This window comes from Prinia subflava, chromosome 16 (genome assembly GCF_021018805.1).
Source record: "Prinia subflava isolate CZ2003 ecotype Zambia chromosome 16, Cam_Psub_1.2, whole genome shotgun sequence".
Lineage (NCBI taxonomy): Eukaryota > Metazoa > Chordata > Aves > Passeriformes > Cisticolidae > Prinia > Prinia subflava.
In genome coordinates this window covers 3,417,955-3,432,326 of record NC_086262.1, presented here as the reverse complement: position 1 = coordinate 3,432,326, position 14,372 = coordinate 3,417,955, and the positions used below count along the sequence as shown (strand labels likewise).

General features: G+C 55.9%; 1 protein-coding gene across 1 annotated transcript; it reads right to left on the bottom strand.

The window, feature by feature from the left end:
• Nucleotides 1–1,239: 1,239 nt before the first annotated feature.
• On the bottom strand, nucleotides 1,240–7,942 carry STING1 (stimulator of interferon response cGAMP interactor 1). The gene is made up of 7 exons (XM_063413263.1): nucleotides 7,680–7,942; nucleotides 7,132–7,446; nucleotides 6,359–6,536; nucleotides 5,436–5,544; nucleotides 5,040–5,278; nucleotides 3,065–3,251; nucleotides 1,240–1,690 (listed from the first exon to the last, which is right to left on the bottom strand). The coding sequence occupies exons 2-7, from the start codon at nucleotides 7,365–7,367 to the stop codon at nucleotides 1,497–1,499; spliced, it is 1,143 nt and encodes a 380-aa protein (XP_063269333.1). The 5' UTR covers nucleotides 7,368–7,446; nucleotides 7,680–7,942; the 3' UTR covers nucleotides 1,240–1,496.
• Between the last annotated feature and the right edge of the window lie 6,430 nt (nucleotides 7,943–14,372).

Genomic DNA, 14,372 nt, shown 5'->3' with positions numbered 1-14,372 from the left:
TTTTTTGCCATTTTTGCACAGATGCAGTACCCAGAGATTAGGCTGCAGATTAAGGTTTTACTGCGTCCTGAAATGGGTTCCAATTCCCAGTCCCAGCAGGACCAACATGCAGCCAAATCTCTCCTGAAAGCTCGCTGGGCTGGAGCTGGAGAGAAATCTCCTACCGTGTTCTCCCCATGCATGAAAGGTGGAGTCTTACATATATAGTCCAGGTGAGGCACCTGGAATTCTGTGTCCAGTTCTGGGCGCCTCATGACAAGACAGACATTGAGGGGCTGGAGCATGTCCAGAGAAGGGAATGGAGCTGGTGAAAGGTGTGGAGCACAAGATGAGGAGAAGCTGAGGCGGGGCCCAGCCTGGAGAAATGGAGGCTCAGGCAGCACCATCTCCCTCTCTACAACTCCTTAACAGCCAGGTGGGGCTCTGCTCTCAGACAGCAGGGGACAGCACCAGAGAAAAAGCCTCAAACTGCACCAAGGGAGGTTCAGTTTGGACATCAGGGAGAATTTATTCACTGAAAGTGCTGTCAGGCATGGGAATGGGCTGTGCAGGACAGTCACTGTCCCCTGAAAATATTAAAAAAAACCACACAATGTGGCACCTGGGGACATGGTTAGTGATGGCCTTGGCAGTGCTGGGTTAATGGTTGGACTCAATGACCTTAGAGGGCTTTTCCAGCCTTGGTGATTCCAGGGTTCCATGATTTTAAAAGGAGCTGGGCAGCCAAGGGCAGGAGCAAGGCTGTTGTCTCAGCTCCAGCCTGTACCTGCCCAGCATCTCCCCATCCTGGGTGAGCCTGCTCTGCCACCAACACTTTCTATCAGGCTGGAGGCTCCCCTGCAAGTCCTGCACATGCTCCCTGTGCCTGCAGAAGCTGCCCCAGGAGTCTGGCCACGTGGGCTGGGTGTGTTTGTCCCAGCACACACAGGCACACTTGTGACTGGCATTTCCAAAGCCCCATCCAACACCACAGCATATTGCAGAATCATGGAATATCCTGGGTGGAAGGGACCCACAAAGATCACCCAGTCCAACTCCTGGCTGTGCAAAGACACCCCAACAATTCCACCCTGTCCCTGAGAGCATCATCCAAGCACGCCTGGAGCTCTGGCAGCCTTAGAGCCATGACCATTCCCTGGGGAGCCAGGGCAGTGCCCAACCACCCTCTGGGACAAAAACCTTTCCCTACCCCGTGTGGGGCAGACTGCACATTGTGCCCAAAATTTAGGATACTGCAACTTGTCCCAGAGAGGAAAGCACTTTATGTGACACAAATGAAAGTAGATTAAAAAAACAATACACCCACAGAAGAACATACGAGCTGAACATAACAAAGAAAATGGGAAGCGTGTCACAGGGCTGTGGGCTGAGTCAGCTGCTCCAGTAACCGTGGCACACAGGAGGTTTGGGTGGGAGCTGGGGCTTGCAGCCATGGCTCCAGGGGGAAGGGGGCTGGGAAAGGCGACCTGAGCCCCAGGGGGGTGAGGGGCTGTGTGTTAGAAGCCGTCGGTGCGCAGGGGCTGTGGCAGGTCTGACACGCTGATCTGGAGGCTGAGCTCTGCCGAGTCCAGGGTCGTGGATGGGGTGTGCGAGTGGCTCCCCTCGGGCACGGCGATCTCCTCGCAATGCTCCTGCCGCAAGTGCCACACGATCTCTCTGGACAAGAAGTGGGTCTCTGCTTCTTCTGGCTCTGGAACAGAAGAAAGACAAAACCTTCCTTCACTGGTTGTCCTGAGGCAGAGCTCTGGGCAGGGAGCACAGTCTCTGTGAGATGTCCCACAATATGCAGAATTTCCCCCACAGTCAAAATACAGCTTCTACTTCCCACTTTCAGCATGGCAGAGGGAAAAATTCAAACACAAAGAGTGGGGAGGAGTGTAAAATTACAGGCACTATGTGCTGGATTCCCAGTAGTGCTTGTGATGGGAACTGCCTCACTGGATGGAAATGCTTCTCCCCATTAGAGAGAGTGCTGAGTTTCCCCTGAAAAAACAACATTCATTACAGCAAGATGCTGATTTCATCTCGTGGAGGTGAGGAGATGGGAGATGAAAAGATAATGGGAATGAGGGAAAGCCTCACTCCCTCCCATTCCCTGTCAGCAGGAATGGCACTGAGCCAGCACACACTCATCCCACTGCTGGGGAGGGTTTGACAGCCCCAGCAACTTCTTCCAGGAACATCAACAGTCAGGGGAGCTGCTGCTTCCCCTGGATGCCTGCTGTTATACTTACTCCTTGCAACAGACATTTTGCCTCAGGTTTGTCCCCTTGGGGACTTCAGCTGGGACAACCAGTGCTGCCACCACCTTCCCTGCTCCTCAGACCCACAGCAAGAAGTCCATAGAATTACGGAATCATGGAATACCCTGAGTTGGAAAAGATCCACAAGGATCATCCAGTCCAGCTCCTGGCTCCGCAGAGACATTGTGTCCCAGAGCATTGTCCAAACGCTCCTGGAGCTCTGGCAGCCTTGGGGCCAGGGCCATTCCCTGGGGGGCCTGGGCAGTGCCAGCACCCTCTGGGGGAAGAACCTTTTTCTGATATCCAGACTAAATCCCCCTGACACAGCTCCAGCCATTCCCTGGGTCCTGTCCCTGGTCCCAGGGAGCAGAGATGGGAGCTGCCCCTCAGGAGGAGCTGCAGCCCCTGGGGAGGTCTGACCTCAGTCTCCTCTGCTCCAGCTGGACAGGCCAAGTGCCCTCAGCAGCTCCTTGGGTGATCCCTCTGGGCCCTTCGCCACCCCTGTGTCCCTCCTTTGGACACTCCATAAGAGTTTTAGGTCTTCCTCATATTGTGGTTCCCAGAACTGCCCCAGGGCTCGAGGTGAGGCCGACCCAACCCAGAGCAGAGTGGGACAATGCCCTCCTCACCCAGCCAGTGATGCCATGCTCAGTGACGTTCCTATTTCATGTGGGAATGCAGCCCCTCTCTTCCTCCTATGGCAGCAGGGGCCAACGTGGTCCCCTGACTGGGGACATCAGCTGAGCCCTGCACAGACACTGATCTGAGGTCACTCGGGGCTAGAAGAGCACAGCCACTGTCCTGGGCTTCCCCTCACTCACCCTCGTAGGCAATGAGCCGGTAGGCATCTGCACACTCCTTGGAGCCTTTCAGGATCTCCTCCAAGGTCCTGTAGAAAAGCTTGGCCTGCTCCAGGCGCTCCTCCCGGCTGAAGGCAGCACACTCATCCTGGGACATGGCGTAGAGGGACTGCAGCGGGGTGGCGTATTCCACAGCACAGTGCCAGAGCTGCAGGGATGGAAGGGGAAGACATGGGACAGGAGGACTGGGCAAAGGGCTGCTGGCACTGGGCAGAGCACTCACAACCTCTCGGCAGCTCCTTGGCCTGCCTTGCACTGGGAACACTGGGACAGGGATACTGGGTCTGGTCCCAGTGTCCCCCTGCCTCCTGCAGAGCAGGGAGAGAGCAGCTGGCCTGTCAGGTCCAGGTGTCCCCTCTGCCAGGTGGGCTCAGGGAGCTGCCTGTGCCCATGGAGGGCAGCCACTGGCTTTGTCACTGCTCCCAAGAGCAGCCTGTCCCCATGGAATTTGGTCCCACAGGGAGACATCCTGCCCGTGTGATCACACTTTCTTGGTGGCTTTCTGCTATACAAAGTGGAGGGACAGGACCAATCTTTGATCTCTGTGACCAGGGACAGGACCCAGGGAATGGCTGGAGCTGTGTCAGGGCAGGGTTAGGTTGGAGATCAGGAGAAGATTCTTCCCCCAGAGGGTGCTGGAGGACACTGCCCAGGCTCCCCAGGGAATGGGCACAGCCCCAAGGCTGCCAGAGCTCCAAGAGCGTTTGGACAACACTCTCAGGCACAGGGTGGGAGTGTTGGGGTGTCTGTGCAGGGCCTGGGCTTGGATTTGATAATCTTTGTGGGTCCCTTCAAACCCAGCATATTTTGTGATCCCATTCTTCTAAGTCTGAGCATCCTAACAGAGAGCTGCAGGGCATAAACATTGGAAAGGTGGAGGAGGCACAGCTGGAAGGAGGCTGAGCAAAGAAACAAGGAGAAATCTCATAAAGCCATAAACATGCCAAGGAGGAGCAGTGTTACCAGTAGGTCTTAAACTGGGTAAACTGGAAAGCTTAATGGAGTGAATTAGAAGGAAGAGGGATGTGGTCCCATGTAAATGCAGAGAAGCAGGAAGTCCCCAGCCTTGGCAGGGAGTTACTGCCGTGCCCTGGGGCAGAACGCCCTGGGTGCGTTCGATGGGCCCTGCCTCACTGTGAGGGACTGGGCAGGAAGCTGAGGGGCAGATATTCCTGGAAGGCCAGGTCCAGGCTGAGAGCTGCTGGAGCTCCCAGGGAGCAGAGTGACTCAGCAGGAGCCTGGCAGATGGAACACGGCATCAGTGCGTGCAGCGCAGCGGGGAAAACCCGCAGCCAGCTGTGCTTCCCCCGGAGCAGGGCCAGGAGAGGCTCAGGGCACTGCAGGCAGGGCTTTAAAACTGCAGCTCAGAGCTCAGCCACTGCCAAAGGGCAAATCAGGGACCTAGGTGAGGAGCAGAGCTCTGCCAATGTCCCTGTCCACTGCAGCAGGGTGTTCCCTCCTGCCAGGGGAAGGACAGGGGTCAGTCTGCCAGGAGATGTGGGAGGAGATTAATGCAATGTGAGGTGGAGATTCAGGGCTCACCAGCCTAGAAGAGGGATGACTGGGCCAAAGGAGGGAGTCAAATAATGACTCACACACACATCTTCAAGCACCTCTTCACAACACAAGGAAACATTCATCCTATGGGAAGTGATGCTCTGTAGTCCACATCTGCTTTTTTCTGCTCAGTTTTCTACTGTTTTCTGGACTTCAATCAGCTCCAGGAGGGGTTAAGCACACCCACCATCTGTGCAGCTGAGCCTGGGAGGAGGCAGCCAGCAGGAAGGGGCACAGCAATGGGATCTCTCCATCTCGTGGAAGCCTGGTGAAAGCTGGGAGTATCTAATAGGAGAGGTCATAGTCTCCTGTCCTTATGGCCACTTCTGGGGCTAGCAAGACTTTTGGGATGATGCTCCCAATGCTGCTTTCAGCATACCTGGTTTTCTTCATCCCTGATTGCGTAGAGGCTGTGTTTGTAGACCCTCTTTTTGGTGCCAGCCCGGGCCAGGGTGGTTTCAGTGAGGTCTGTCACATACTGGATATTGCTGTCAGCTTTGTCCAGCTCATCACAGACATCACAGTTCAGAGGGACCAAGATGTGAAGCTTCCAAGTCTTCCTGCATACCAGCAGGTTGGGATTGGCTCTGCTGAATTCCTCCATGGACTTTTTCATCCCTGGTGGAAGAGAGCATCAGGCAGAGGTGCCTGGTGTGAGTACAGCTGCATTCTGCCTTGCTCCCCATTTCCCTGCTAACACTGTAAAAGTGGGAGGATTGTTATTAGGAGCTATTTCTGTCTGTAGGCAGGAGAATGCGGGGAAACAGCTACGTACGTGGCAGGACTATTTTTAGGTACCCAACGTAATAGGACCAGGCAAGCCCATGAGCGACATTCTGCTTGGACCTCTCGGACATCTCAGACATCTCCACTGCTGAGGGCTTCTGTGGAGGGAAGGACAGACAGACGAGGTGATGACAGCAGCCACCTGTGCCCTTCTGCAACAGTCAGCTCTCCACAGGGATTGGGGAACTCCAAAGAGATCTGGAAAGTGAACAACCCTGCCAGCCCCTTCCCCCACCGTGCAGAGCAGTGGGGCAGAGCCCCTGACAGCCCCCACAGCCCCTGCAGAGGAGGGGACTGGGGCTGGAGTGAGCCAGGCATTTCCCTGGCTGCACCTTCCACTGGGATCGTGTGTCCCAGTGCAACTTGTGCATCTGCCCTGTGCCTCCAGCATGGGAGAGGAGACACCCCAGTGCCTGATGGTGGGATTCCAATGGCCTCTGCTGGCTCTGTGTGTGCATTTAGGTGGAGATGGGTGTCCTGTCCCACAGGCACCTGACAGAAGCACCTTCTGCAGCCTGTGTGACCCCTCCAGCACCATGCAGGCACAGCAGAGCCCTCCCAATGCTGCAGAGCCACCTCTGCCCCCACACCACACTGGCTCTGCTTTCCCCTCAAGTGCCAGCTTGACTGACAGATTTAAAATACTCCTGTATTTTCATGTTGGGAGTGCTGTGCCCTCTCCTGGAGTGGTTGTGCTCATTAGGAGGCAGCCTGGCCCTCCTGGCAACACTCCTGGCAGCATGAGGCCAGGGAGATCAGCTCTGCGGGGCTGAGAGTGTTCCTCCCACCAGGCTGACTCTGGGTGGGCTGGACATGCAGAGGCTGTGTAGAGCTGGCTAGGTGCCCCCACGGCTGCTCAGGGATGAAGGGTTCCTCGGGCAGCCGGCCGGGCTGGAGGTGTGGGAGCCTTACCTGGAGCCCCAGGGCAAGGATGAGGAGCTGACACAGACTGGCCAGGATGAGGTGGAGGCCCAGGGGCTGCCCATCACCGAGGAGAGCCACGTAGGCTAAGCCACAGACGAGCAGCGTGGCCCCGTGCCAGCGCAGCGGGAAGCAGGTGCTCAGGGCCCTCCAGAAGCTGCCGTGGTGCCTGGGTGGGAGAGGAGACAGGAGTCAGGCTGGTGGCCACTCACCCACCCTCAGCAGCTGTGGCCAGGGCTGCTCTCATCTCCTGGCCTGCACCACCAGCCTTCCAGAGCACTACAGAGCCATGTGGGACCCTGCCCAGCACATGCAGTGCCCCCAGCCAGGAGAGGGCTTGAGTCCCTTGCAGCACCCATGGGACTCAGAGGGAGCAGATGGAATGTCACCCTGGACAGCAAAGGGAGACAACAGCCCCCTGCCCTTCAGCTCTGGGTGGTGGGGAAAGGCTGGGGGCCAAGATGTGTTCCCCAGGAAAAGGCACACAGGGGAGTTACCACAGAGAGGAGACATCCATGGATATATGGGAGAGCTGGGCAGGTGGGAGAGGGTTAAGAGGGGGGGAGAGGGGACAAGAGATGAGAGGGACAGGAGATGAGAGGAATGAGAGGGACAGAGGGCAGGAGGTGCTGCTGGGCACGGCACATCATTGCCACAGAGGGCACGTGTGGGCACAAAGACCAGAAACAAACCCGAGGGTCCAACACCCTTTGAGCCCAGGGTGTTCCCAGGAGCACCGCAGGCAGTCAGGCCCGCTGCCTCACCTGGAGTCGAGGTGGAAGATCTCCTCGGCCAGGTAGCAGGCGCCTTTGAGCAGCGCCCCGATCTGCAGGGTGGCGAAGTGGAAGGTGAGGCTGCGGGCGGTGGGCACGAGGGGCGGCGCGGCGAGGAGCAGAGCCCCGGCACACAGCGCCAGCAGCAGGTACACGGCGAGCTGCGCCCGCCCGCCGCGGGCCTGCGGGATCAGCGGGGCACCGCGCGGCCTCGGCTCCCGGGACATCTGCGGCACTCAGCGGGGCCGGCAGCGGCTTGTCCCCAGCTCCCACGGCAGCAGCTTGTCCTCAGCACCCACGGCAGCACTGGAGGGGCAGATAAGAGCAGATCAGGGGGATGCGTGCGCCCAGCACTCACTGAGCATCCCAAAGCACACAACTCTTTGCAGAGGCTCCTCTGCGCTCACCGCCTTGGGGCTGTCCCCTGTGCCCAAATGGGCTCATCAAGGCAGAGCCTGGCCGGTCACCCCGCTCCCAGAGGGATGCCAGCCCGCCCTGCCCCGCAGCCACAGCGCTGTCACCGCTCTGGCCGCACTCACCGGAGCAGTTTCCAGCCGCCAGCCCCGGCTCTCCTGCGCTGCGGTGCCCGGGCCCTGCGCTCCCGCCGGGGCAGCCGGGGCTCCTTCAGGGGCTGCTGCAGACACACGCCCGGAGCCTCTGCGATGTGCGGGCTTGTGGAGCCACGGGTGGAGCTGCGCAGGAAAGTGAAAATGAAAGAAGCTCTGGCAGCTGTAGGCAGCCTGTAGTGTGCCAGGGCTCTCCCACACAGGGCATCCATGAGGTCTCTTAGCCCACAGGCAATCCAGGCACTGGTGGCTGGGCCAGGTTTCGATATCCATGAGCTTGCACATCCTGGAAAGCCCCAAAACTGGCAGGACATGGTCTGAGTGGAACTGGAATGAGGAAGGAAACCAGAATTTGCTGAGATTTAATCTGTCTAGGGCAGTGGATTTCAAAGCTTGCATTGATTCAGCTCAGCAGATTTCCAGGAGCAAAACTGACTCAAGTTCCATCTAGCAGAAGGTGACTCATGGCCCTGGATGCTCCCACCCCACACTTTCCAGGAGATGCCGGGTTGGGAAGCAGTGCCCATGAGTGCTGGCAGCACAGCAGGGGCTTCCCACAGCCAGGCTCTTGGTGGCCAGTGAGGCCCTCAAGACTTCCTGTTCCAAGCAGTGGAGAGGTATTTCCATCCTGGAAGAACATGGATTAGGGGACAGATGCACAAGCCCATAGGAGCAGGTGGGATGCACTTAAAGATGCTGAGGAAGATGGATGATGCCCTAGCAAGGTTCCTCTCTGATTTCTTTGGAATGTTATAGCAATCAGGACATTCCTGGTGAGTGGGAGAAGGAAATCTCACACCCAGCTTTGAGGAGGTGAACTGCAGCCTGCTCAGGGTCACCTCTGATCCTGGGAAAGTGATGGGGCAAATCATCCCAGCAATCCCTGCCAAACACCTGAGGGATGAGACAGGAACAGCCATCAGGGATTTCATATCACATCTGATGGACCCAGCTACCTGGAATGGCAAGAAAACTGGCTGTAGGGATGAGGGAGAACCTTCACTTCAGCAAAGCCCTCAGCATGGTCATCCATGGCCTCTGTGGAGCAAACTAGGTAGATACAGGCTGGAAAAGGGAGTAACAGTCCAGAACACACTCAGGGCCCCATTACTGTCTGTCCAGGAATGCCCCTGGCTCCCAGGAGACCCTGAGAGTCCCCACAGACCCACATTGCCAGGGTGTCTGGAGGCTGTCACAGGCTTACAGCACAAGGATCTTGATTCAGACATGCCCACAGTTCACATTTAATTAAAATCATAGAATTAAAGAATCATTTAGGTTGGAAAAGAGCATTGAGACCATCAAGTCCAACTATTTCACCAGAACTGCCAAGTCCACTACTAACCCATGTCCCCAAGTGCACACCACTTTTAAATCCCTCCAGGGATGGAGACTCCATCACTGCCCTGGGAAGCCTGGGCCAGTGCTTGACAGCCCTTTTGGGTCAAGAAATATTCCCTAATATCCAGCATAAAGCTCCTCTAGAAGTGCTGGCTTGAGGCCATTTCTCTTTGTCCTGTTCCTTGTGCCCTGAGAGCAGAGCCCACCCCCCCCAGCTGCACCCTCCTGTCAGGGAGCTGTGGAGAGAGGAGGTCCCCCTGAGCCTCCTTTCTTCAAGCTGAGCCTCCCCAAGCTCCTCAGCAGCTCCTCATCAGCCCTGTGCTCTGCTGCCCTTCTGTGGACACTGCTCAGGCATCCTCAAGCCCAGAGAGTGGGAGGAAGGGCCTGGCAGGGAGCTGCTTGTTTTGGTGGTACCTTAGAAACCCCAGCAAACCATCTGGCTAGCGTTCCCAGCCCCAGGAGGGCCTGGGGATACAGCCAACATGTTGTTTGCTTCGTCAACACAAAGGCTGGCTAAACCATCAAGTGAATCACTTCCTCCTCCAGCGCTGGGATAAAGCTTGTCCTCTTCCAGCTGGGCTTGCTGACCTGCTCAGGTTGGCTCTTCAGGGTGGTGGATGGGCTGCCTGGCTCCCCAGACACCTTCTTGCAGGTCCCCAAGCAGCTGGTGGCTCTCCAGCCCACAGAGCCTGGCCTGGCTTTCAGTTCTACCCTCAGCACACCAACACCTGCAGTGTTTCTGTCTCACTTCTCTTCGGAGCAGAGCTGTAGTACCAAGAGGCGAGTCTAAACTCCAGGAAGGAGGTTTCATAGAATTTTGGAACCATGGAATGGTTAGGGTGGAAGGGACTGTAAAGTTCATCTCATTCCCATCACCTGCCATGGGCAGGGATAATTTTCCCTATCCCAGGCTGCTCCAAGCCCCATCCAACCTGGCCTTGGACACTCCCAGGGATGGGGCAGCCACAGTTTCTCTGGGCAACCTGTGCAAGAGCCTCAGCACCTTCACAGGGAAGAATTTCTTCCCAATATCCCATCTAACACTGATATCTGGCAGTGGGAAGCCATTTCCCCTTGTCCTGTCACTCCAGACCTTTGTCCAAAGTCTCCTCTTGGAGCACCTTTAGACACAAGGGAGCCTTCTCTTCTCCAGGCTGAGCACCTCCAGCCCTCCCAGTCTGTCTCCAGAGCAGAGGGGCTCCAGCCCTCAAAATACCCCTGTGGCCTCCTGTGGACACCTGCAACATCTGAGCTTGCCTGGGAACAGAGAGCCCAGTGCTTCCCGGTGCTGCCCAGTGCCACCCAGTGCCTCTGCACAACCAACAGGAAATGGCAGGGTTGAAACTGCCCCTATTGTCCTCCCTGGCCTTCCTCTGGCCAACAATTTGCTTTCCAGATTGTGTCTTAATTGACAGTCTCTCTGTCCCTGTTTGCTGTTATTCCCTCAAGCAGAGGAAACAAGAAGTCATGCGTGATGCTGGAAGATTTTAGATGCATAAAAAACCCCAGCAAGGCCCCTCTGTGGACCAGCACCATGGCACCTCCAAGCGGGCTGTGTGAGGCTGAGCTGGGCACAGAAATCACTCCTGTCTACAGCAACCCACAAACACTGCAGCCCTTGCTGAGATCAGGAGAACCCGGGAGTCATGGAATATGCTGGGTTTGAAGGGACCCACAGGGATCATCCAGTCCAACTCCTGGCCCTGCACAGACACCCCATCAATGCCATCCCATGCCTGAGAGTGTCCAAACACTCCTGGAGCTCTGGCAGCCTTGGGGCTGTGCCCATTCCCTGGGGAGCCTGGGCAGTGCCCCCCAGCACCCTCTGGGGGAAGAACCTTCTCCTGATATCCAACCTAACCCTGCGCTGACACAGCTCCAGCCATTCCCTGGGTCCTGTCCCTGGTCCCAGGGAGCAGAGATGGGAGCTGCCCCTCAGGAGGAGCTGCAGCCTCTGGGGAGGTCTGACCTCAGTCTCCTCTGCTCCAGCTGGACAGGCCAAGTGTCCTCAGCTGCTCCTTGTGTGGTCCCTCTGGGCCATTCTCCATCCTCGTGTCCCTCCTTTGGATGCTCTCTAACAGTTTTAGATCTTTCTCATATTGTGGTGACCTGTCCAGGTAGAGGCTGGATACAAGAGGCATGTCCCCAGCCAAAAGCCAGGTCAGGAACAGGGTGCTTTCCCTGGCATCCCTTGGGTGAAGGGCTGTGAGCAGGTGGCAGCAGTGTGACAGAGCTGGCTCTGCTGCAGGATGGGCACGGCAGCAGCACTTTCTTCCTTTAATTTCCCTTTTTCCATTGCCCTGTGAAAGCAGGTAGAGCTGCTGGCTTCATGCAGAGGGCAGGCTGCCCAGTGACAGCTTTCACCAGGGATACCTGCAGGGATGGGGTTCCAGTGCCAGCCTAGTGTCAAAAGTGGCTTTGGTCCCTTGACTAAAAGTGCTGCAGTCGGTGCTTTCAGTGCTGCAGTTGCACCAGCAGTGTTCCTCAGAGGTCCTGTGTGACAGGGCTGCTTTATTGCCCCAAAATAGCAAAAATAAAGTGCTCTGCAATATTCTGTGTGGCCCTGGGCTGTGTGAACCAGGCCAGACTCTGGTGCAGCGAGGAGTCACCGTGTGCTGTGGGAGATGTGGGGGCAGCAGGAGAGCTGCTTCCTGAAGCTCCTAAGCACACATCATTTCTCACTGCTGAGCCAAGCACTTTCACAGACTACAAAATCGTGGAATATCCTGAGTTGGAAGGGACCCACAAAGATTATCAAGTCCAGCTTCTGGCCCTGGACAGGACAGCCCCAGGAATCCCACCTGGTGCTTGAGAGCATTGTCTAAAGGCTCCTTGGACAACCTTATCCAAACATTTTGCTGTGGGACCAAGGAGATGGCAGTCAAGGGGCCAGGGAGGTGTCCTGGCCTGAGGATTTGGGAGTTCTCCCCTTGGCCTCCAGATTCTGTCCAATCTCAGCTCACAAAGGCCACAGGAGGACACGATGGCTTTCCAGAGATGTGCCCAGCTTGGGAGATCCCTCCTGACCCTGATCCCAGCCTGGACCCCTTCAGCTATGAAGAATTTAAAATCCTGGTGGCAGAATGGAGCATCCTTCCATCCCTGGGATCAAGGGGCTGCACACCCCTCACCCACTGAGGTTCTGCCTGCTTTTGGAGCACCAGAACTTTCCTAGTAGAGAGTTTGAATTTAATAGATGTCAGTGGATCAATCTGTGATTTCTGAGTCTGTCAGCTGCCAGCAACTGCAGTGACCTGTGGCACTGAGTCCCCACCTACATGTTGGGTAAAAAAACCATTTTGGCTCATTTGGGAGCTGTCACAGGCTGGCATTGGACATGATGAGCTTCCAGTCCCTTCCAACCCAAACCATTTCATGACTGGAGTGGTACTGGTGGGCAGACACCTTTGGGACAGGAGCTGCTCCTGGTCATATTCTCAGAGTTTTTTCTCTGAATCTTGCCCACCACGGTGTGCCCAACATTGGAGGTTTCCTCTTTTCCAGTTGTCTTTCCTCCTTTAGAGTGACTTTTTTGCACCCTCTAACCAAGGCCTCATAAGTTATCAAAGCATGGAATAACAAGATTTAGCCAGCTTGGCTGGGAAGTTTCTATTCCTTTAAGTTCCTGTGCCTTTCTCTAAGCCCTCCAAAATTTTTTTTTCCCCTAATACAGCACTGCAGCTTGACCCTGCAGAGCAGAGCTGATCAGAGGGAGCTGGTGAAGGAAAGGCAGAGGGAGACAGGAGTCATCTGAGGACAAGGCAGAACTCGGAGAACTCCAGCCATGCTCCGATGTTTGGGAGCAGGAGACGTTGGCACGGGATGGTGCTGGCAGATCCCTCAGTACCTCCCTTAGGAGCTCAGGGCTCAGCAGTGTCCCCGGGATGGGGACAGCCACACCCACAGTGTCAGCAGGAGCAGCTCTGGCCCTGGGACACAGAAGGGACGAAGGTGCAGGTGGCACCTGCAAATGACTTGAGGGCGTGTGTGAAGAGCTGGGGCTGGCCCATCCCAGGAAGTGTCCAAGGCTAGGTTGGACAGGGCTTGGAGCAAGCTGGGACAGTGGAAAGTGTCCCTGCCAGGGTAAGGGGTAGAACTGGGATGATCTTTAACATCCCATCCAACCCATGCCAGTCTGTGACTCTGGGATTCTGTGAAATGTCATTCCTGGAGGTCTTGGGTCTTACCTTGTGAAAAACCATTATGGGAATGACTCTCTGCTTCCATTTCTTATCTTGTGGAGCAGTTTGCATCCAGCTGGCAGCAAACAGCAGATCATCATTATCCCTGGTACTACAACCACAACAAAGCCATTTCTCTATCTCTTTCTGGGGACAAAATCCAACACCTCTGCAAATACTAGAAAAAGGATACTTTCATCTTGGCTGTTGTGATGAGAGGACTTGGAAAATTGCCCTGGAAACAGAAAAAAGTTGGTTCCAGAGATATTCCCAAGGAGTGGGAAGCCTTTTGTGCCCTGGAATATGGTCCCAGACATGTTTGCCTGAGCAGGTTTGAGTGAGGGGCTGTGCTGCCCTCAGGGACCACAGCAGCTTCTCCTAGAGAGAAGGAATCTGTGATGCCTCTTCCACTGATGGGGATCAGGTTGCCTGGTTGAGACCAGCCATTATCTGTGCCACACAAAAGGAAAGCAGAAAATGCTGGAAGAAAAGCGGTTTTACCCCAACCTAGGTCTGGCTTTAAGAGCCAGGACTGCTGGGGATCAGTGTTTGAACCTTTCCAGTGCTGTGGCCAGGATGAAGGGTGCTTTGCCTTGCCATGGGATCAATGAGCTGAGCAGGGCTGTCTGGAATTTGGCAATCAAGGGGTGCCCGAAATGAACAGGAAAGAGCAGGAAAGGCACAGAATGAACCAAAGTAGATGGAAAAAACCAAAACAACCAAAAAATCCCATCCAGAGAGCCATTTTTATGAAATTGTGGTTTATTTCCTCCATTACAAATGTGGAGGAAGAAGAAATTCATTCAACATACACTGTGCTACAGCCTCCAAAAATGCTGAAGATTTGCAGAAGGCTGACAGCAAAGTCAGCCTGAGATGAGCCCACCGTGGCCCAGAGGCAGCACTAGGAACCCTGAACTCCACCTGGGCACATGGGCAGCAAGGAGGAGCAGGGACACTGTGTCACCAGCAGTGCTTTCAGGGCCATTTAAAGTGAATTGTGTTCCCAGGGTCAGGAGCAGGGGCAACTGGCTTGTTCCTATCGAGCCTGCGGTCACTGAAGAGTTTCAAGAGGGCTCTGCCTGACGCGAGTGCGCTCCCGCCCCGCCCAGGACAGGGCCTGTGCGCCGGGGCCGGGCAGCCC

Coding starts and splice junctions, on each gene's coding strand:
- STING1 (XM_063413263.1), bottom strand. CDS start 7,367: ATGTCCCGGGAGCCGAGGCCGCGCGGTGCCCCGCTGATCCCGCAGGCC. Junction 6,537..7,131: donor ATCTTCCACCTCGACTCCAG/GTGAGGCAGCGG, acceptor TCTCCCACCCAG/GCACCACGGCAGCTTCTGGA. Junction 3,252..5,039: donor TCAGGGATGAAGAAAACCAG/GTATGCTGAAAG, acceptor CCATCCCTGCAG/CTCTGGCACTGTGCTGTGGA.